The following is a 21,280-nucleotide window of genomic DNA, read 5'->3' as shown; positions in this document are numbered from 1 at the left end:
GGAGTGATGACTCAGACCCCACTCCACCCGAGGGCCCCACCGAAGCTAGGAGATACAGATGCAGAGACCACACAAGGTGTGACTTGCCACCAAGGAGGGGCCCCCACAAATACTGCTAGAGGCCAGAAAAGGGGGTATCCCAGGCACAGGTCTGACGGGAGGGGCAAGAGTGAAGAAAGCAGAACACCCCAGGGCCTGTAGCAAGGTGGGGACCCTTCCAGAGAGCCGGGCACAGGGACAAAGGGGAGAGGCAAATTCAGTAGGTAACTATAGAGGGTATCCCAGGCTAGGCCTCCCTAGCATAGGAGGAGCCAGCCCTGCTGGGAAGACAAAGAACAAAGGACAACCAGCCTTTTCTGGAATTAAGCTTTGTCACTTTGAGTTTCTCCAAATAATAAACCCCAGTGGGGGAGGGGCTGGCAGCCACCTTGAAAGGCAGTTTCCCTTCACCTGGCTCCCAGCTTTACCTTTGATCTTAGGGTCACAGAAGGTCTTGGGGGTTGAAGAAGTGTGTTTTTTAGGACTATTTGACTTCATGGGAGCTCATACAGAAAGACCAGGCGCAGAACAAGTGCCAGCAGGGCTCCCTGAAATCCTCAGGTCCCATGGCTGCCTCTCCCCAACGCCCAGCAGCCTTTTTAGCCCCCTGGCAAGGTAAAGTATGAACACATCAGGGGGCAAAGGGCTCAGGGGTAGCCAGGAAACTCAGAACCACACGAACAATCAACACATCTTTTATTCACAAATAAAAACAGTCATGAGAGGTTATCTACACATTTGTACAAAGGTCTGGACGCTTAGAAAATACACAATGGTCAGAAAGCACGAACCTGCGTGCAGGCCACACCACAGGCTGGCAGGCTCACCCCTCATCTGCATCTGAAAAGAACAGCCTCCCATAGACCCCCCACAATGCCCCCAGTGTCCCCCAGGAAAAGCCTGCCCCCCCCCACAGCTGCCAAGAGCCCCTGACCTGGGAATACCTGTAGAAAACCATAAAAACTTAGAGCATTTGTCTTCAAATTCCCACAAATTCCCACTGCAAACTCTGTTTATAGGCAAAATGATACAAAAATATGAAGCTAACAGAACTTTTACAAAAACCCACACCCCGTCTTTGTTGGCGGTGGTTCCTTTCATTGTTTGTCTTTTTGTTTTTTGCTTGTGGTTTTGGTAAGAATTCCTGCCGTGGAAGAAAGCATTGTGTGCTCATGGCCCAGCCCTACTTTGTGGCCTCTGGTGGCCTCAGAACGAGTGAGGCCTTCAAGAAGAGGAGGGGACTGGAGGCTAGCTGTCCACACTCCGAGGCCATCACTGTTAGTGGGACGGAGGCCACTCAAGTCGACTGTGGAGAGCAAGCTTCTGGAAAGGAAAAGTAACCCAATCCTAAATGAAAGCTGGCCAGAGCAGGCCTGCCCTGCTACACAAAACTGCTTAGTTGTAAGGAAGGCAAAGTCAGAAACAAAGTGGCTTCTCGTCTGGCCAGAGTGGCCAGAGCCACCTAGGCCGAGACTCTGTCTGCTGGTGTCTGAGTTCTGTCTGGAGTCCGTAGCACCAAATTAGAAAAGGAGAAAAGGCCTACTCAAAGTTAAAGGCACTTGCGTGGCTGGCTGGGTGGCGACTTCTTTCCTTCTCCGCGCGCGCTCTCTGTCCACTGGCTGGCCCTCCCCTTCCCCACCCTCTCTGTCTCCTCTCTGAGATTCCCCCATCCTGCACAGACCCTGCGTCTTCAACCCCCCTCCACATCCTCACTTCATTCTACATCCCATGCTCATGCCCCCAGCCCTGCATGTCCTGCCTATACCCCGTGCTCAGCCTCAAACATCCACCTCTTGTGGCCCAGGTACAGCAGTGGTGGCAGCAACTCCAATATCAAAGCAGGTGACCATCATGACGTGGGCCTTGCACAGGTTAACACACTGCTCCAGAGCAGCTGTGGCTTGCTCCAGGGCCACCAGATACTCAGCCGACTCTGGCTCCAGCTCTGGGTCCACCTCAACTGGAGAGAAAGAGACAGACAGTATCAGCGCAGAGGTCAGGACAGTAGCCAGGCTCCTCAAATTCCTCAAGGAAAAGTGTCAGCCCAGCAGGTCCTGCTAAGGAGGGACGGACTTGGGAGCAGGGTCTGGGCTCTTGCACCTGCTGGGGGGGGTGTCACCCTGTTCAGGGTCTGGGATCCTGCATCTGCTGGGGTCCCTCTGTTCCACCACAGAGAACTGTACTCACACTGCTCCAGCCAGCGCCCTGGTTCCACCATCAGCCGGCCCTGGGTCTCAGCCAGCTCCTCACAGAGGTGGTCACGTTTGGCCTGTACTTCCTGCAGCCGCTGCTGCCTGCGCTCTGCTAGACGCAGCTTGGAGCTGATGCACACTGGGCCCTGCTGGTAAGGGACAGGAAGAGTGGGTTCAGAGATAAACGGCAGGGACTCTCTTCCTGGGGCCTTTCAGCACCCTGGCTCTTGCCATGGTCTTCCTCCCGCTTTGGGGCCCACACGGACACATGGCCAACCCCCAAGGTAAAGAGAGAACCTACAGGGGGCCCACACTCAAGAGTTCCTGGACCCTGGTTCTAGGTCTGTGGAGACAGCTGTAGTCACCCTCCCCTGGCAAAGGGCACCAGGACAAAAGCTCAGGAACAGTCCAGGCTGGTTCCTACCTTCTCCACATCCTGGGAGGGCTGTGAACAAAAAAGGTGAGGTCAGAGGTCACCTCTCCAGGGGCCCAGATCAGCTGACCCTCCCTGCCACCCCAGGGCTCCCAGCCTGACCTTGGCTTCGTTTTCCCTCAGAGGCAGCCGATGCCGCTGCAGACGCTCCACATCATCTATCTCATACACCTTGATCTCGAAAGGCTCCTTCAGAGAGCCGGCCAGGGGCGGGGGCAAGTCCACCCATTGCCCGGGGAGGCTGGGCTTGCGACCTAAGGCAGCAGCATCAGGAAGTGGCGCTGGGATCAGCCTCCTCCGCTGTAGACCTGAAACAGTCAGGGACACCACAGGTGTCTAGCTAGTCACATCACCTGCGAAGCCTCACCAACTGCTTAAATAGCAGTAACACTTACTGCTCACAGCCTCTCTGGCCCTCTGGTCAGCAGGGAGGGACTCGGAGCAGTGCTGGCAGGAACTCTTGGGGAGCTGGGACACTAGGCAAGGGGAGCCTGGCAGAGAGCCCAGTGCCTAGCTCGAACCCAAATCCGTGTCTCTTTACTGTTTGGGTCTAAGAATCAGCCTCTGGTATGGAGCGGGGCCAGGGAAGGGAGCACACTGGGACTGCTCATCAACTATAGAGGGTGGTGCACCTCTATGTACAACAAAGCCCCGGGAGTATCCGGGGAAGTGTCTGGCTGATAATCACGTGTGCTCACAATCTGAAGATCTTTCCCAGGGTTGGGTTAAAGCTTATACCCTGGGAAGAGCTGTACAGTAGCTGCTTATAAGCTAACACAGGCTATGCACACCTGGCATTCAGAGACCACACAGGGTGAGCTGCCAGGGTAGAGAAGCTGGGCTGACCCCCAAGAATCAAGAAAGGAGCACCCCACAGAGCTGTCCCTAAACAAGGAACCCACAGGGCTACAAGACCCAGCCTGGGGGAGGGGGTGGGCTCAGGACCCACTTGAGCCTAGGGGTGACCAAATGCACTATCAAGGATCTCCCAGGTCTATAAACTATAGAGTGCTGTGCCCAGAGGGGCCGGCACTGCCGCTCACCTGTGGCTCTTTTCTTTGGGGACTTGAGGCTGCGGGAGCGGGCACCCGGGGACGCTGCTCCACTCTCGCTCATGGAGTCTGGGGCTGAGGAGGCACTGCCAGTGGCCTCGCTGTCCCGGATCATGCTCTCGTAGCCACTGCTGCCGCCGCTGTGGTAGAAGAGTGCGGTGCGGCCCATGGCAGGGGGGAGCTCCCCACTCAGCACACTGCTGTTGTCACTGCCGTGCCCACTGCTGTAGCGCTGGGGTCTCCTCGGCGCGGTCACTTTGCTGTAGGGGGAGGGCAGGGCGGGGCTCGCGGGCTGCCGTTCCTCAGCCAGGTTCACGCCACTGTCATTGCCGCTGTCTGAGTCAGTGGAGCCCCAGGAGAGGCCACCTCGACCAGGAGAGCCACTGGCCGCCAATTCGTGCACACGGGTATGGGCAGCCCGGAATGCCTGCTTAGTGCCCATGATGGTGCCCCGGCCTGCCTTGGCCCCAATACCCGGCACAGCCCGTGGAGCAGTCCGGGGTCCTGACACAGCGCTGCCAGTTGTCTTGCCCGCCATAGGCACCAGTGGCTTCACCGGAGCACCCAGAGCTCTAGACGTACTGGGCCCCAGATTACGACCCTTAGTTCCACCAGCTGGAGGCTTGGTTGCTCCAACACCCTTGGCTGGGCTGCTCCTACAGGCAGGAGCTGGTCCCAGTGGAGGGCTGGCGGGTGGTACACCCAACCTGGGCACAGCTCTTGGTGGCCGTCCTGCGACATCTCTGACCTTGCTGCTGCCGTGTGTCAGGCCCTCACACCGTTCCAAGGACATGTGGCCAGAGGGACGGTGTGGCGCCTCCATCTTGCCAGCTCGGGCTTTCAGGCTGGATGTGGCCTTGGGAACAGAGGAATCAGACCGACCACTGGGCCTGGCTTCCTCCTCCCCTCGGAAGGCAGAACTTGCCCCTGCCCTGGTCAGTCCCAGGGCCTGGGTAGGGGCAAGGGCAGTGCTCTGTTCTAAGCTAGACTTGCGCACAGGTGGGGCTGGGGGGCCTGCCCCACTAGGCCTTGGAAAGAAGGCCCCCTTGGGAGATATGCTCTTCTTACTGCTGGAGGTGGTCTTCAGGCTTCCTGAATGGACCATTACCTCCGCTGGAGCGTCCCCACAGGATGCGGCAGGTGTGGTCACTCCCAGTGTGGTGGCTCCTCTCCTCAAAGGTGGGATCCGAGCCACAGCCTCTGGTCTCCGGGACATTCTGGATGCCACCTCACATCCATCCACCACTCTCTGGGCACATGCCAGCATTATCTGAGTCTCAGGCAATCGAGGAGAGCCTGGGGTTGGGCTCGGGGCCTTGCCCATGGAGGTTATCTGGCGTGTGTCACAGTCCTCTGCCCGGAGTAGCCAAGGGTCCTCAAACAGGCCTCCGGGGCTATACGGACCCCGGTTGGGACGAGCTCGGCTGGCTGTGGAGGTAGTTCTGGGTTTCCGGGGCAGGCTGGAGTGGATAGTCTGGGCTGAGGCTGCCTCGTGCGGGGACCTGGTCCAAGGCTCTCTGCCAGGTTGGGTCTGAGTTGTTGAAAATGCCTCCCCAGGGTGAGGACTCCGGGCTGAGCTGGGACTGTCTGGTCTTCCACACTCTGAGGACCTGACCTTGCTGTCCTCTAGGGAGCCGCTTGCGGTAGGAAACTCTGGTGGACCCGGCCCTGCTGCAGAGTCAGGGCTGAAGGGAGGTTGTGGTGTGGGACCACGGCTTTCAGATAAGCAGACACCAACATCGCTCAGCCAGGAGCCAATGGATGAGGCTGGACTGCCACCAGCCCACACTGTTCCCCCGGGGAGCTCCCCGGGGTCTCCGGGGCCCTCAGACACCTGCGAGGTATATGCATCAAACTCATCGTTGATACTGCTGATGATGCTGACTGGCCTGGAGCCCGAGGCCAAGGCCTGCAGGGAACAGTCACTGCTCATGCTGGCCAGACTCGAGGGCCGTGTGACCCCTGCAAGTCCGCCCAGAGGTAGCTCCTCTACCACCGTGAACACTAGCTCATCCTCACCGTTAAGCTCCACTGGCTGCTGCAGGGTCACTGTGGTGGACAGCAGGCCCCTCTCCAGATGGCGTCCACGAGCAGATGGGGAAGGACAAGCCAAGTCCGAGAGCAGTGGGGGCAAGGGTGCCTGCCCACTCATGCCCACTGGGGGTGTCCGTAGACCACTGTCAGCAACCTCTCCCCCAGGTTCTGTGGGGATTCCTCGAGCTTCTGGCAGCCGAGGTGGTGGAGGGGCTGGACTAGGCAGTGGCCTCCTGCCTCCGCCTCCTGTGGTCTTGTCTGGAGCGGGTGGTTCAGGCCGGGTACCATCCACTCTCTGATCACCCTGTGTGCCAGTCTTAGAGGGCTCTGAGGTGCTCCGGTGAGTATCTTGCCCAGGGCTGCCTCGAGGGCTACTGGTAACCACTGTGGGGACCACAGCCTTCCTGGGGGACGTGGCCTCGGGTAATGAGGGTTTCCTGCCTCCCCGGGCGGGGCTGGCTTGGGTTCCTCCGTCGGAGCCCCCCTGGGGGCCAGGGCATCCTTCACTTCCATCTATGCACTCCAGCCGCTCCTGCAGCTCTGCGAATGTACTGCAGCGGAAGTGGTCGGCGTCCCGGGGTCCCTCGGAGGGCCTGCGTCGGCTCAGCGCGGGGATAATGGGCACAAAGTCAGGAGGGCCCTCGTTGTCAGTGAGCTCGCGGTCTGACAGCGCCATCCCGCCGGGACCCACGTAGATGACTGTGTCACAGGACTGCTCGCTGCTGGATGAGTAGTCAGGGTCCCCAGATAGGCCAGGAGCTGAGCGGTCAGGGTCCAACACCATGGTCCGTGGGTGGAAGGGCCGAAGGTGCGGGGGACGGCGGGCTCGGCCCTCCTCGCAGGAGCTCTCGCCTCCCGAGGAGCTGGACGCATGCTGGGGGCAGGACAACAGACCCCTGTGAGTACACCCACCCGTCGGCGCACGGCCTTGTACATCTCAGTTCTTCCTTGGGCTCTGCCCTCTCAGCAGCTTAGGAAGGTGTCTCTGTGAGACAGTACAGCTGAGCAAGTCCAGTAACTGCTGGGAACTGCATTACAGAACATGAGAGAGGCTTCAGGGGAACTCAGGGATGTTCATGGACCATGGACTCCGCATGGGACATGTCACAGGCTGAGGAGAGAGGGACTCAGGCAGGAAAGGCCATGCTAGTGCAGCCTCCAGACCTAGGGCAGTGACCTCAGGTTACCTGGAGTGCCCGGGAAGTCTCCTGCTGCCCCCACAGCTGGGCACGCGTGCTGCTTCCTCTCCCTGACATCCAGAGTCAGGGGCTAGCTACAGAGGATGTGGGAGCCTGGGAGCTCTTGGGAGGCAGCAGGAGATGGGGCTCACCTTGCCCTTCTTCCTGCGTAGGCGGTGGATGCGGGCAGCCAGCTGCACAGTGCTGAGTGTCTCTGCGTGGTGAGCTGGAGAGTCCGAGATGTGCGCGATCATCGTGGTACGGCAGTTGGCGGTAGCCAGGGACTCCCGCAGTAACATGGTGAGTCTGTGGTCCCTGCAAGCCAAGGAGATGCTCAGAAGCTGACCACTGCTGGCCCTGCACTGAGGCTCCCAGAAAGGCCAGAAACTAAAATACCCGTGCCGGTGGCTGTCTGCGCTCCCACTCACCTGTAGGGCACATGCTTGGCCCCATTGACCAGGGCCAGGATGACACTACCCAGAGCTGACAGAGACAGGCACAGGGGTCCTCCAGAAGCTTCCCCTCCTCTGCCAAGGGCTGCCTCACAGCTGCCCAGGTCGATGAGGTGCAGGCGGCTACGACCTCCAGACACTGAGAACACATTTGCAAGCAGGTGCTGGAATCTAGGCACCCAGATGCTTCCACAGCCTGCCCAGGCGATCAGAGATGCCCACAAGGACTCCCCTGGGGGTGGGATGGGGGGGACAGGCACCCTAATGGCCAGGGCAACCCCATGGACTTGGCCTCCCATGCACCTACTTCCTCCTTGGCCACACTTCTCCACACGGTACTGGTACACATGCAGGGTGAAGAGCATGTGGGAGGTGCGCCGGGCATCCTCCCCGCAGCCCGCACGGCTGGTGCTGCGGGCCGCCAGGGCCGCATCCAGGTAGAAGGCTGCCTTCTCTGCTGTGGGTGCACGCAGCTCATTCTGGTTCTGGAGCTGTGGGAAGAACGCGGAAGCCACGATGTCTTTAGAGGCCCTCTCCCCTCCTCCGCGGTCCCAGAAAAGCCAAAAGCGTTACTGCACCTGTGTCCCACACACAGGGTCCTCCCGAAGGTACACGCCCGGAGACTGGGTGTCCTGAAGGCTGCCTGAAGCCACCTCAGCAAGCAGATCCCGCAGACTCTGGTCGTGGCCACACACTTCCACGGCAGACACGCGGATGGAGAAACGTGTGCCCAGCCTTTCCTTCCGTTCATCGATGAGCCTGAAGAGCCAGGAGATAGCACAGGGCACGATGCCCAGGCTCTGGGGTGAGCTGTCCTTCCCAATCATGGTATATGACTTGCCTAAGAGACAGGGGCATATGAGAACACTGCAGACTCTCCACAGCCTGCCCTCCAGAGTACCGTCAGCTCAGGAACCTGCCCGGCGTCCTCAGGGCCAACCCAGAAGACCTCTCCAGCCTCCAGCCACTCTGAGGCCTCTGTCTTCTGGCGCTGCCTGCCTCAGCTTCCTGTGAGATTTCCCACCCCCACACCAACCATGGAGAACTACCTCCTTCTTCAACCAGGGCTAGGCTCAAAGATGGCAGCAACCAAGATGGAGGACAGTTAGAAGGCACCATGGGTGCACCGGGATGACAGAGCACTTACCGAGGCTCATGTGGCCAAAGGAAAAAATGCAGCCATCAGCTCCACCAACCACAGACTGCAGCACGTCAGCCACTGTCCCCGAGCAGACCTCAGCCTGGAGAGGAACCCATGGGGATTAGGCAGGTGTCTGAGCCAAAGGGCTGTGGCCAGTGCCTTCTGCTACACCTGTATACACCGAAGGCCCATCTGTCCTAGTCACATGCAGGCAGACAGTCCACAGGGCGGCTGATCTCCATGGGGCCAGGAGCACAGGGCCCTCCCACATTGGTACAGAAAGTACAGGACACGGAAGTCAGCAGATGAGACATACAATACAGGTATGATGTGCCAGCTAGGCACCTATGCTCAAACACCCGACCCAGCACTGAAAGTTGCTGCCCTCAACACAAAGTTACGGTCACTGCTCAGTGTGCTGGGTGGGCACCTAGTGTCTCTGACTTTCAGGGCATGACGTGGATACTCAAAAGCTTCATAGGGGAATAGGCTCTGAAGAGCTCAGCGCTCCCCTAGCACTTAGCCTGGAGAACCAGGCAGAGGCCGGGGAAATGTCTTAGGCTAGTATTACAGGGACGGCAGACCTAACAGCCAGCTAGGCTCTCCCTTTGCAGAAAGTAAATCAGATCTGATGCCCTCACAAGCACCCTGGAATTCCCCTCCACAGTACCTGCTCCGAGTCCTGGGGGAAGATGGCGTCAAAAGCAAACATCTTGGGAACTGGTGCCGTGGGGGCATGCCGGAGGCCTGCACAGCCTGGAGGCCCAGCAGCCGGGTCGTAGAGAGTCACCTGTTTCTTGCGAGAATCCACCTTCAGGAAGGATGTGGATTCAGCTGAACGCTGGACTCCTTGTGCTGGCCATATGCGCAGCATAACCTTCACCTGGGGGTTGGCAGGAGGAGGCATCTGAGCTCCGCCCTCCACCCAGCTGGCCACTAATTACAGGGCAGGGAAAGCAAGCATGAGCCAGGACAGCAGACCAGGTCTCAGCATGGGTTCCAATACCACAGGAATGCTGCCTGAACAGATCCCACATGAGGTCAGCAGGGGGAGAGAAAATGAAGCCCAGGGTGAGGTAAGGCTGGTGGGGTGCAGAGCCAGTCAGCAAAGCAGGAGACAGTCCCTTAGGCCCCTAGGCATTTCTCCTTTAGGATCACTCATTTCCCTCCACAGAAGGACTTGCACCCCAGAAAGACAACAGGCACATCCACGGGATGCACAAATGAACGAAGCCATGGGGGGGCGGGGGGGCAGTGAAGGGCCTCGGAGGGCCAGGCTCTGGGGAGAAACTCCATGCTTGCTGCCTCTGCCTTCAACCAACTCAGGAAGCCATCATCGTGAGAAAAACTACAATAGACGAGAAGTGAAAGAAATTCCACCGGAACGAGGATCCAGTCCGAGAAGAGGGAATTCTGAAATCTTGCCTAACGAGCCCCAGTTTGGGGAAACTGAGGTGGGAGAGGTGGGGAAAAGGAGAAGACAAAGGTCGGCCTGAGCTCCTGGAGTTCTGCTATTGACTAGTCAGCCTGGTGGACCCGAACTCCTGGAGCTCTGCTATTGACTAGTCAGCCTGGGCCATGGCAGAAACACAAAGGAGATTCCAGTGTGCCCAGTGCCCATGCCAGGCCCTGACCCCTCAATGAAAATGCAATGAAGGCTATGAGGATGCCAAAGAAAACTGCACTGCAGCGCCCCAAAACCTGTGTGGAGAATGAATACTTCCCACAGGTGCAGGGGAGGGAAGCTGGGACAGGTGTGAGGCAGGCAGGCACTATTTCCTCAGGGCCACCCTGAGTCGGGGGCTCCCCTTTGCCTGGAGGCCACACACCTTTCGCTCTCCAGTGAAATCTGACTTCTCCACATTGGTGTAAATCAAATTACCAAGACTCACTTCAGAACCAATATTTTTCAAGGATTTAATTGTAAGTGACAGATACATAACGCTGCGAAACTGGTTCAGGGGGGCAGCCTGCCCAGGCACCACAGACTGGCTCCCACCGGACAAGGGCCACATTGGTATGGAGAGCCTCCCGTGGAGTGCCACGTCCCACCCTCCGGGGAGAGAGAAGAGCAAAGAAATCCTCAGCTATTGCACTTCTCAGAACCTGGGCTCCATCAGCCAGAATCGATTCTTTTATTCCCCAGTGACATGAACAAAATGGATTCATTTCCAAGCACCGCTGCAGTGCAGACGAAAATGCGCACTTCCAGGTAATTTTTGGCAATTTTTTTTCCAGCGTGAACTCCTCACCACATCAGGAGCCAAATGGGTTCTGGAGATGTGAGAGGCTGCCTGGTGGGGAGGAGAGACCTGGAGAAGCTGCGCTTTGGCTCTGATGTCTCCGGATGCCTCTTGAGCAGGCACTGATCCCGAGTCCCCAGGCGGGGAGGGGACTGAGCAGGGCATCTCGTCCAGCCTGCCCCCCACTGCCCCCATCCATTGTCTGCTGGAAAGAACCTGTCATTACCTCAGGGAAATAACAGGGTCTCTCAGGAGACAAGAGCATCCTCACCCCCCAAATGTGCAGATATCACAAAGCTGCTCAAAGCTGGGGGGAAGGGAAGCACTTTTTTTTTTTTTTTTTTTTTTTTTACATAAAAGCAAGGCTTCCAGCTCCCCAGAGGTGGACCAGTCTGGGGAGGGGGAGGGGCTCCACTCAGCACCCACCACCAGAGATGTCTCTTTTAATACCACAGTATGATGAATTATCTTAAGTAGCACATTAATGTCAGACACTGAATGTAATCTAACTTCTTTTCTGTGGCAATATTAAACGCCTTTCAGAAGGCACTTCTGGTGATGTGACATTAGTGCTAATAACACCTAGGGCCAGGGAGAGTATAGAGGTATGGGGGACAGGGGCTGGTTAACGGGCTGGTAGCCAGGACACCTGGTCTCTAGGGGAAAGCCCCATGGTCCAGGGTCAGCAGCTAGAAGGTTGAAGGCCTCCCACAGGCAGCAGAGAGCTGGCAGGTCCCCAAACACAGTGACAGTGAAGAAAAGCTGTCACTCAGAGCTTGAATGATCTCCTTGCCCCACCAGCCCTAAGGCAGGCATTCCCTGCACCCACCACAGCCCCTGAGGAAGAGAAGCCATGTAGACAGACACACTAACTGACCAGGCTGGTGCTGGACCTGGCCTTCTTCCCCTAATGTCAGCCCAGCCCTGTACCCACCCAGTCCAAACAGTGACAGCCTGGCCAATAGAATACCTGTCTGTCCTAGAGCTGTGCCAGGCAAAGGAGACTGGGGTGTTAAGTCAGTCAGGACTGGGTCGAATCTCTCTCCTTCCGTCTCACTAGACAGTGCTGAAGGCCCGTCTATTAAACACTACCAGTGTGAAAGGTGGGGGCAGCCAAGGACTGGCAGGCACAGGTAGTGGGGTTCAGGAACACCCCTCCTCCCAACAGAGTAGGCACAGAGGCAGGTGAGACCAAAAACTCTGTCCTAAAAGGAGACAGGCTGCCTTTGCCCTGCTCATGTCCCACCCATGGGGGGTGGGCGCTGAACAACTGTATATACACAGACCTTTACCCTGTACGGATAGACCCAGACAGCTGAGCTGCCCAACTTTACCCACCACTGTAACAGTGGCTTGGGGTAGGAGCAGATTACCATTCAGATCCACACAGCTGAAAGAGGGTCCAGAATTGAGAGGCTTTTCTGAGTAAATTCTACTACACTCCCTGCCTGGCCACAGCACTCCTGGCCACACTGGTTATGTGTATGGTTGCCATGACAACTGCCTACACTCAACCCCAGACTAGTCTATTCCCCATCCTCTACTCCATCAGAGGCTACCTCCAGCAGACTGCCTTGAGGAAACCATGGGGTGTGGCCCCATCCCAGGGGAAGGGGGAAGCCAGGAGGCAATGAAAACTGCCCGAGAAGCTAAAAAGGTGCACAGTGAAGTCAGCTGGACCGAAGGAGCCCCAGGCCCTCCCACTTGCCTGCAGCTGCCGTCTGGACAGCCCTGTCTGGAGAACTCTTCCTTCCTCTGGGGCTCTGCCACAGGAGGAGGCCTCCCTTCGGGAAGGAAGGCTGCAAATGCGGCTTCCTTTCTGGTACCTATTTAGGAGTTTAACCCCACTAGTCAGTGCTGACCATGTGTGCAGAAGTCAAGCATGAAGGGTTAGTGCCAACTCAGGGATGGCTGCACTGGAAAAAGCCCAGCAGGCCCAACTCCCTAACTCTCAAGGATGCCTAAGAGGGGATGCCGCACTTGGAGCAGGCCTGAGGGGTCAGCAAAACCCTCCCACAGTAGTTTCCCCACCTCGCCCTAGCATCATTTTGCATAATCCTGCCACAAGAGTACCCCATTAAGCCTGGGGTACAGGGACTTCTCCCTCAGAGAGGTATCAACCATAGGAACCATATCAGAACTCTTGGGGGAAACCCTGGAGCCAACCAGCTTGTCCCATCACCACACCGGGCCCACACCCTTTCCAGACCTGTTTCCTCTAACAGCCATCTGGCTGGGCTGACTGGATGACTGACTCAGAAACACTGAGGAGTCCCACTCACCCCCTCCTTGCCCAGCCTGACTTGAGGCAGCATCCGGTGGGGGTGGCTTTCCTACCCCAAAGCCCAGAAGCGTTATCACACAGCTATCCTGGAACAAGCCCCTGGGACCCGAGGACAAGTTTCTTTTTCATCAGCTCCACAGACTCCCCCAATGCCCTTTCAGGCACTGTGCCCCAGAGGCTTGGGCTCCCCCCCCATCCTTAGCTCTTCTAGCTGTCTTACTGTGACCCCGGAGAAGAAAATGGTACCCTGTCTCTCCTATATCTTATCAGAGAGCCCCGGCCTCCCTACAGCCAGGCACCGGACCTCAGGTGGGATCTACCTTTCCGAAGCTGCTGGGGTTTTCCTTGGCCTTGGAGGCAGCCCTGAGCAGGCAAGGGGGCACCGGGGGCGGCCACAGCTGTAGAGTGCCACTGAAGTCCGTGGGGTAAGTGGACGTGCCTCGAGTGGAGGGCGCAGGCGGCGGGTGATGCTTCTTGCGCTTGGAGGCCAGGCTGAGCTTCTGGGCAGCCCTGGGAAGGAGAGGAGGGTGCTCAGGGTGTACTAACAGCTATCCCCAACACTCAGTCACTGTGCCCATGTCCACAGCAGGCTGCCCCATCTCAGACTCCAACAGTCATGTGGAGAGTCACTCTGAGGAAAAAACCAGACACTCTTGCAGTCAGTCACACTGCCTGAACTTTGTTTCTCTGAGTGGGGTCCCAGGCTGGGGCCATGGGGCCACAGGCAGGACAGGAGGCAGACAGTCCATGTAGACGCAGGACCACATTCTGCTCTGTGCTGATCTCTGCAATCACAGATTTCAATCTTAGCTATCCACGTTTTCCCCGTGACGGCCCTATTCCAGGGATAGAGAGGGTCAGGTGTCTGTCCTGGGATGGGCTTTCCTGCAGCCCCCAGACCTCTGCAACAGTGGCCCCCACTGCCTCCCATTATACCTTCCCCTGAAAAGTCCTCTAGTCAAGTCTCAGGCTCCTACCTTGCCTGTGAACCATAAAAACTACACGGCCTGACCCATTCCTCCAACATGGAGAGCCAGGAACATCACTAGTTTATATTATAAACACCATGAAGCCACTCCCCCCGGGCCTGCCACCTCTTTCCAAAGAAGAGACCTGGGTGGGGGCAAGTGACCAGGAAAAGAAGCTATCTAACCAGTTCCACTCCTCCCCAACATACCCCAATGTCCCCCACCTCTACCCACCCCACCCCCATCTCTCTAAGGCCTCCCAAGTCCCATTTTTCCCCCTTGGAAGGATCCAACATGCAGGAGCCCAGAGCCTGGGGCCCCCTTGGCACCTCCCACCAAGTTGCTGGAGCTCTGGTAACTCCTCTCATCTTTAATAGGAGTTGTCTTTTAAGAGGCCCCAGGGACAGCTTCCTCCTAGCGAGGTGTCATCACAGAAAATAAAAGTAATCTACGATGCATGGCGGAGTCTTTAGCAGCCGCAGCGGCCCCCGTGTGCTGCAGACTGGGCCAAGTACGAGTGGCGGTCTCTTGCCAGGGAAGACCCTGGACCCCAGAACCCGGGTTCTCTGCCAATGGTGGCACCTGTACCTTGGGGTGCCCTAAGCATCTGCCTTGTGCCTGCCTGAGCCTGTGTTTGCAAAGCTCAGATGAGCCTTGTGAGAAAGTGTCAGCTCCTCAACCCCTTTCACAGAAGTAGCACATGGCAAACCATGGGTGAGAGAGGCAGACACCGTTACCACCGTGGACACCGAGAATCGTGAGTTCAAAGCTTCATGAGTCCCAAACGACTCCTGTGGGGGTCACAGGACAAGGACAGTGGCTGGGAAGGGGCTCTTCATGCCTCCCAACTCCCTATCTAGGCCTCACTCCAGATCCAACCCCAACAGCCTCCGGAAAAAAAGCCTAGTCCTGCCTCAGAAAGTAGTGTTACTTCCAGGTCCCATCAGAGCAGAGAGTCATGACCCCCCTGCCCAGCCCTTCCCTGAGCTATGTCACCCCAGCTGGGCAGAAAGGGGCCCAGGGCTGCCTGGGCAAGACAAGGAGGATTCCCGGAGTAGCATTTTCCCTGTTCAAGTGGGTGCAAAGAAAACTTGTTACTAGGGTTTGGAGCCAGTACACGGGGGCTGCCACATATTCTTCCGGGGTTGGGGGTGTGGTGAGACACCCCTTCTCAAGATGTCTACACTGGTCAGCAAACAGCAGAAGCCAAGGCATCCCCACTCTGAACCAGCTCTTTACAGCTATGTCTTGCCCCCAGGCCTTTCCATAACCAGGCAAGGACAGAGCGCAGTCTTTAAAGAAGGCTGTGGGCAGGAGAGGGCACCCATACCGCCAGGTTTATAGAGGCCTCGGAGGACAGATGGCTGGAACAAGATGGCGGCCAGGAGCAAGACTGGCTTTGCTGGGTAGGCCACAGGGACTATAGACAACCTTGTCCTTGGGAACCCCCTCAGGAGCCAGAAACCACAGCAGGGCATTAATTAGCTGACCTGGGCACCTCCTGCACATGGCCAGCTCCTGGGTCTGACCTGACTTGCAGCAGCAGGGGGGTGGGAGCCAGCAGCTGCTGGAGCAGGCCCAGCCCCCAGGTACCTGTTTTGTGGCTCAGCACTCACAAGGCATGATTCACAGCAGGTTGCTGACAGATGTACCAGGACAAGGACCTTGCCTTTGATGAAAATGGACAGTTTTCCACCAACCTCTTAAGCCGTCCAGGGTTTGGCTTACAGAGGCTGTAGGGAGTCGTAAAGGCCAGGACTGACCCTGAGGACCCCAGTTTGGTGAAGACACAAACCTGGGTTCTAAGCAACACACACACACACACACACACACACACACACACACACACACGTCCCAGGACCACCAAGACCACCACACTGTTAGGAAGTGGCAGCCCTGGGGCACTGGGTATGGAGGGAGGAGTGGGCAAATCTGAGCAGTCTTCCCCTGATGGAAAAACAAAAAAGGCAGAGGCTTCCGAACAGTTCTCACCCTCAGGAACACCACCTCCAGGAAGTCTGTCCTGATGCCCTAGTGCAGACCCTATCCCTAAGCTTCCTATTCTATAGGACCATTCTCTCCTGAGACTTCCAGAGAGACATCAACCAAGCAAAGTCTGAGCTCATGGGAAGCCTGACACACGTCTACACCAAGGACGCGAATGACCGAGTTTGTCAACACTGTCTGAACAGCAAGCAACCCCAGACCCATCATTTCTCTGGTCACTGACTTGTGAGAACAGAAAGAAAAAAAAATTCTCATCTCATAAAGATAACTTACATCTTTCAAAGAGGAAGGTGCTTTAGAGACCACTGGGCTTAACACTGAGACCTCTGAACATCTGAAAGGCAGGCCTTTTCCCTTGGCGACCAGATGCTACCAATCCAAAGTTTCCCTAAGCTGAAGGGTTGGCAGGCACGGGGCACACGGGAGCCTCCTTCACAACAGGAGACCTGTCATCTTCAGTATTTGCCTCCGTGAGGGCTTGGAGCACTCACTGGGAGCTCCTCGGTGGGTCAAACAGCTAAAGGAACTCAAGACCTGATTAGAGGGTGGCGCCACCAAAGGCATCCTAAGGCCTGTGGTCACCCGAGGGCCTAACCTGGAGGCTGGAGCAAGTGAGAGGCTCTTCGGCCAAGTCTTCCGACCTGGTACCTCAGGCCCAGCTTCGGAGCCTATGCACCTCTGGCAGCTAGACCCAAACTTAGGTCCAGAAAGACAGTTAGGGCTCCACAGAGGCTAGGAATGACCGTGCTTCTCTGTCCTACACCTACCTAAAAGATACCTCCCCCTGGCAGATGTTCCCAAGATATCTAGATTCTGGGTGCCAGGGGCAACCGTGTTTACCAAGGGCGGAAAGAGAGCTAGGCAGGTGGGCCGTGCTAATTAATGGGAGCATCAGAGAGAGGGGAGGCTGCAAGCTGCACAGCAGTTAGAGGGTTTAGAACATTGTTGTCAGGGTCCACAGCAGTCCCCACGGAGTGTGGCCTCAAATTTCTGACTGGGGTATATCCGGTCAGTCAGTGCTTAACCATGGGTCCAGCAGAGGGGATGTTACTCCACCCCGCCCCCAACTCCCCGGTACCCTCGGGACTACAGTGTACGTGGGCATGGCACTGGAGTGGTTGGGAATGGCTTGAGTTGGTTGTTCAGCCTGGAGGCAACAGTCAGGGCAAGCGCAGAGCCCGCAGGACTGTAAGATCTGAGAAGCTGAACTGCTGAGCTCACTCTCTGTGAGCAGCAGCACAGATGGCCCTGCCACTCCATCCTCCATCCAAGGCCACCTTCACAGATTCCAGACACACACGCACGCACTCACACACACACCATTGTGCAAACCTCCTAAGGGATGGGCGAGGATCACTCCACTCCAGAGGGTGAAGGCAAGAACACAGTACCTGCTCAGTATGAGCTATGGGATGAGGCCCAAGTCCTACTCCTGGTACACTCTGGGCAAGCCCCTCTCCGACTCCATGCCTCTCCCCAACAAAGCCAGGCAGTGGTTACAAAGTTTCAAAGCTCATTGGGGTGAGCAGAGCCTCCCAGTAGCAATCTCGGGCCTACTGGACACTACCTGCAGAAACACCTCAGCTAAACCTCAAGAGGCCACACATCACAAGTCAGGAAGCCACTGATAATCAGATTGACTCCCACACCACCCCCATATGCACGCACACACACACACACCACAAGTCAGGAAGCCACTGATAATCAGATTGACTCCCACACCACCCCCATATGCACGCGCACACACACACACACACACACACCACAAGTCAGGAAGCCACTGATAATCAGATTGACTCCCACACCACCCCCATATGCACACACACACACACACACACACACACACACACACACACACACACCCCACGCCTTGGGAAACCAGCCTCCAGCCCCCAACCAAGTCCACTTGTTTCTTTGTTTCTATGGTAACTTTCCAAGGTCAGAGTTGCTCAGGCAGAGGAACCTCCATAGCCTGGGATAAGACAAAAGGCGGCCAGCAGCTGCTGCCTGCTGCCCCCCAGTGTGCCTAATGAGCCGGTGGGAGGGGCCACACACACCACACACGCTGTGTCAAGACCCTTCAGGCACCAGGGGCCTCAGAATCAGAGTGCTGGGTGGTACCCAGACTCAGGACCAATGGCTATGTAGACACTTTTCAATAGATCTGAGCGTTCTGAAACCTCCTACCAAGTACCATGCCAGGAGTGCAGCTGCCCCGTGGGCCACCAAATCCTCAAAGCAAATCCTTCAAATCAGAGCTGAGCAAGCTAAGGACATGGCTAGCTATCTGACCTTCATGCCCAGCCCTCTAGACACCACCATGAAGGCTGCTGGCATACGAGAGGCTCCCAGGCAGGCTGTCCCCGTCTGGAAGGGCTAGCCAGGTTCTCTGCATCTGACTGGGCTGGTTGCTGAGGCAGCATCAGTCACAGGAGGACGTGCTGCGCTGCACGCAGCATTCATCAAGCGGCCCTGACAATGCCCTAATCACATGCCCCGTCACGCCCCCCATCAGGCCCTCAAGTCCCCCCGGACCAGGGCTGATAAGACAGCCCCTGCACACTGCCCAGCATGATACAACAAGCTTATCAGCGCCCATTCGGGCTGTTAATGGGACAGTGACCCCCAGCTGGCTGCCATTACCTCTCATTATGGCGATTACATCCTGTAATCCCCGTTCCCTCAGGCGCTGGGTGAGGGTAGGACTCCAGCCTTGGGTCTGCAGAACCAAAGGCTTTGCCTTGGGCCAAAGAAACCCATGCCCTGGCCAGGCTCTCCCCCATCCGCTGGCCAGGCTCCCCTCCCATGCTGGATCCCCGCTGGCCATACTCAGAAAGAGGGTGTCCTGTCCCCACCTCCCATCCTGAAGTACTTCCTCCCTCTAACCGGCCCACCACAACCACACCATCCTACACCCTAAGCTAAGCATCCTGGAGGGAAGGGGTCTTTCAAACCACAGCCCCATCACCTCCATCCACCTCTAGGCCCTCGACAGGTAACCAGCCAGGACCCTTGCAGGCCCCAGTCTTCCACCAATGGAGCCTCAGTTCCTCCTCCTAAGGACCAAGAAATCAAGGCCTCCACTTCTCAACAACACAGTGCACCTTGTGTGACCCCAGAGGACCTACCTTATAAAGAAAGAAGCCGCTGCCGATGGGCCTGTGGAACCCCCTGCTGAGGTGCCTGGGGCTGGGGTAACCAGGGCTGTAGTGCATGCTGCCCCTCGGCCCCACGCCTTAGACATGCGATCAGGGCCTGCTGTTGGGGGACAGTCTCGGACAGTGTCCGCCACAGCCACAGCAGCTACAGCAGCCTCAGCCTGGAGGAAGGAAAAATCCACATAAGGAACAGGCAGGTGACAGACCTATCACCCCAGGCTGAGTACTCTCACTTACCCTTAGGCACCCCCCTACACACACACACCCCTAACTTGCAAAATCCTGCCTATGTGACTGGAAATCATAGCCAGAAGACTGAAGCCCTGCACAAAAGGTCTGGTACCCAAGGACTCATGTCCCCAGCTCAGGTCTGGTCTTGACAGGTCTACCCCAGCCATGGAGGAAAATGCAGACCCTACCTGGGGCTGACCCTACAGCCTTTCTCAAGTCCTGAAGTGACCACAGAGGTCAGGCAGACAGACCTCTGCCCCTCACCCTGGGGCCATTCGGGAGCACCCAGAGGTACAATTATACAAGTCACCACATAAACATTTGGCATGAACGCTAATTGCCCCCCATGTGATAACGAACGACACTCTACTGAAATACAACTCTGGCATTTCCAACTAATTAGCTAAAATAAATTCTAGAAAGGGAGAGGCCTCAGCATGGTGCACAGATAATTAAATGTTCCCAGGACAGCTTTCACATGATGCTTACCTGCCCCTCAGGCTCTGGGGGCAGAGGCGACTCAAGCCCTAGCAGAGTAAGGACAGGCAGCTGGTCTCTTCCTGGAAAGCCCCAGGCTCCTCAAACTCCAAAATACCCTCTCCACTCAGCCAATATGGCCTGTGTCCCAGATGACAGAAGGCTGGGCTCCCCAGACTGAGAGGGCAGAGGCCTGGTGACCCTAGAATGAGCTCTGTTTTCCCGGGCTCTCTCAAGGATGTAACCTGGAGACCATTTGTGGTACTTCTGTAGAATAAGCCACCTCGTACCCAGAGACCTTACCAATGCAGGGCAGTTACCCTCCTCTCGGCAAATGTTTCACCTTGCTCAGCCCCTGAAGGACCCCAGCTTCTAAATCCCAGTCAGGAGATGGAACAGACTCTCTGCCTGCGAAAGTACCAAGCTCATCTCAAGCAGCACCATCCTAGTCCCTGGCAGTACCCAGTTCCTCAGGACATGAAAGGTCCACAGCTAAAAAGGGCAAACCTGGAATAGCTTGCCAGACACCTGTAAGCTACACGCCCACAGGTGTATGTACAGTGTACAGGACAACAGTCTTAGACATGCCTCCGAACCCAGCCTGGCCAGCCCTCTGCTCCGAGCCACTCCCTCACCACAGCGTGAATCCCTTTTGAATCACTAGGTCTTCCTATGAAAGGCTGAACCGCTTAGTCGGGGAGAGTGGCATAGAAAACAGTTAATGTGTAGAACTATAAGGCTGATCATCAGTGTGGTCTGAGTCCTTTGGAGCAGAGCTTGATTTGGCTGAGCATCTACTGGACACAGCAGCCAGAGCCCAGGGTCAGCCTTGGGGAGGAGGGGTGTCCAGCCCACAGCTAACCTAGAGTTAGCTCGGGAGTCTGTGGTGGCTGTGCCGGACCCAGGGTCCCACAGCAGGGGGCCAGAGCTGCTGCCCATCCCCAACATGGCCTTCCACCCACTCCAGTAGGCCCAGCCATCCCGGGGCATCTCCACTGAGCGGCCGGTCCTCCCCACACTGACCTGTCTCAGGAGTCCCGCACGTGACTTGGTTCCACCGTCCCACCAGCTGCCACGACACAGCTCCGTCCATCAGGACAGACACTGCCAGTTCCTGCCAGAAGCAGAGACTGCACATGCCAAAAGAAGCCGTCCCAGAGCGAGTGCGGAGCAGCGGTGGTGTGGGCGGGCGGGCGAGGGAGAGGGACCACGACATGGGGAGGATGTAGGTGGGTGGCCAAACAGAAAGTGTGATGGAGGCACAGGGCAGCAACGAAGGAGAAGCGTGGAGAGAGGAGAGCGTGAGGCAGCCCTGGCAGAGGAAGCTACAGAGCCCTGACTCCCATCACAGCCTGGGGGTACCCACATGGAGGAGAAACCCCGCAGAACCT

The 21,280-nt window shown here is 57.1% G+C and overlaps 1 protein-coding gene across 2 annotated transcripts in view; it reads right to left on the bottom strand.

The window, feature by feature from the left end:
• Positions 1 to 1,707: 1,707 nt before the first annotated feature.
• Positions 1,708 to 21,280, bottom strand: part of KIF26A (kinesin family member 26A) — a 33,858-nt gene continuing 14,285 nt past the window's right edge. Inside the window, exons 4-16 of one of the 2 annotated variants that reach the window (XM_080931314.1) lie at positions 19,152 to 19,342; positions 13,369 to 13,558; positions 9,192 to 9,404; positions 8,528 to 8,621; positions 7,959 to 8,221; positions 7,688 to 7,871; positions 7,357 to 7,519; positions 7,081 to 7,243; positions 3,708 to 6,624; positions 2,767 to 2,972; positions 2,656 to 2,676; positions 2,227 to 2,380; positions 1,708 to 1,999 (exon numbers count right to left, since the gene is read on the bottom strand). In XM_080931314.1, coding sequence (XP_080787440.1) covers positions 1,818 to 1,999; positions 2,227 to 2,380; positions 2,656 to 2,676; positions 2,767 to 2,972; positions 3,708 to 6,624; positions 7,081 to 7,243; positions 7,357 to 7,519; positions 7,688 to 7,871; positions 7,959 to 8,221; positions 8,528 to 8,621; positions 9,192 to 9,404; positions 13,369 to 13,558; positions 19,152 to 19,342 — 4,941 coding nt within the window. In that variant the 3' untranslated portion in view covers positions 1,708 to 1,817. The remainder of the gene's footprint in view (positions 2,000 to 2,226; positions 2,381 to 2,655; positions 2,677 to 2,766; positions 2,973 to 3,707; positions 6,625 to 7,080; positions 7,244 to 7,356; positions 7,520 to 7,687; positions 7,872 to 7,958; positions 8,222 to 8,527; positions 8,622 to 9,191; positions 9,405 to 13,368; positions 13,559 to 19,151; positions 19,343 to 21,280) is intronic. The other variant, XM_080931315.1, reaches the window with a different exon arrangement.

This window comes from Micromys minutus, assembly GCF_963924665.1.
Source record: "Micromys minutus genome assembly, chromosome: 1".
In the NCBI taxonomy this organism is placed as follows: domain Eukaryota; kingdom Metazoa; phylum Chordata; class Mammalia; order Rodentia; family Muridae; genus Micromys; species Micromys minutus.
This window is presented reverse-complemented; position numbering and strand designations above follow the sequence as displayed.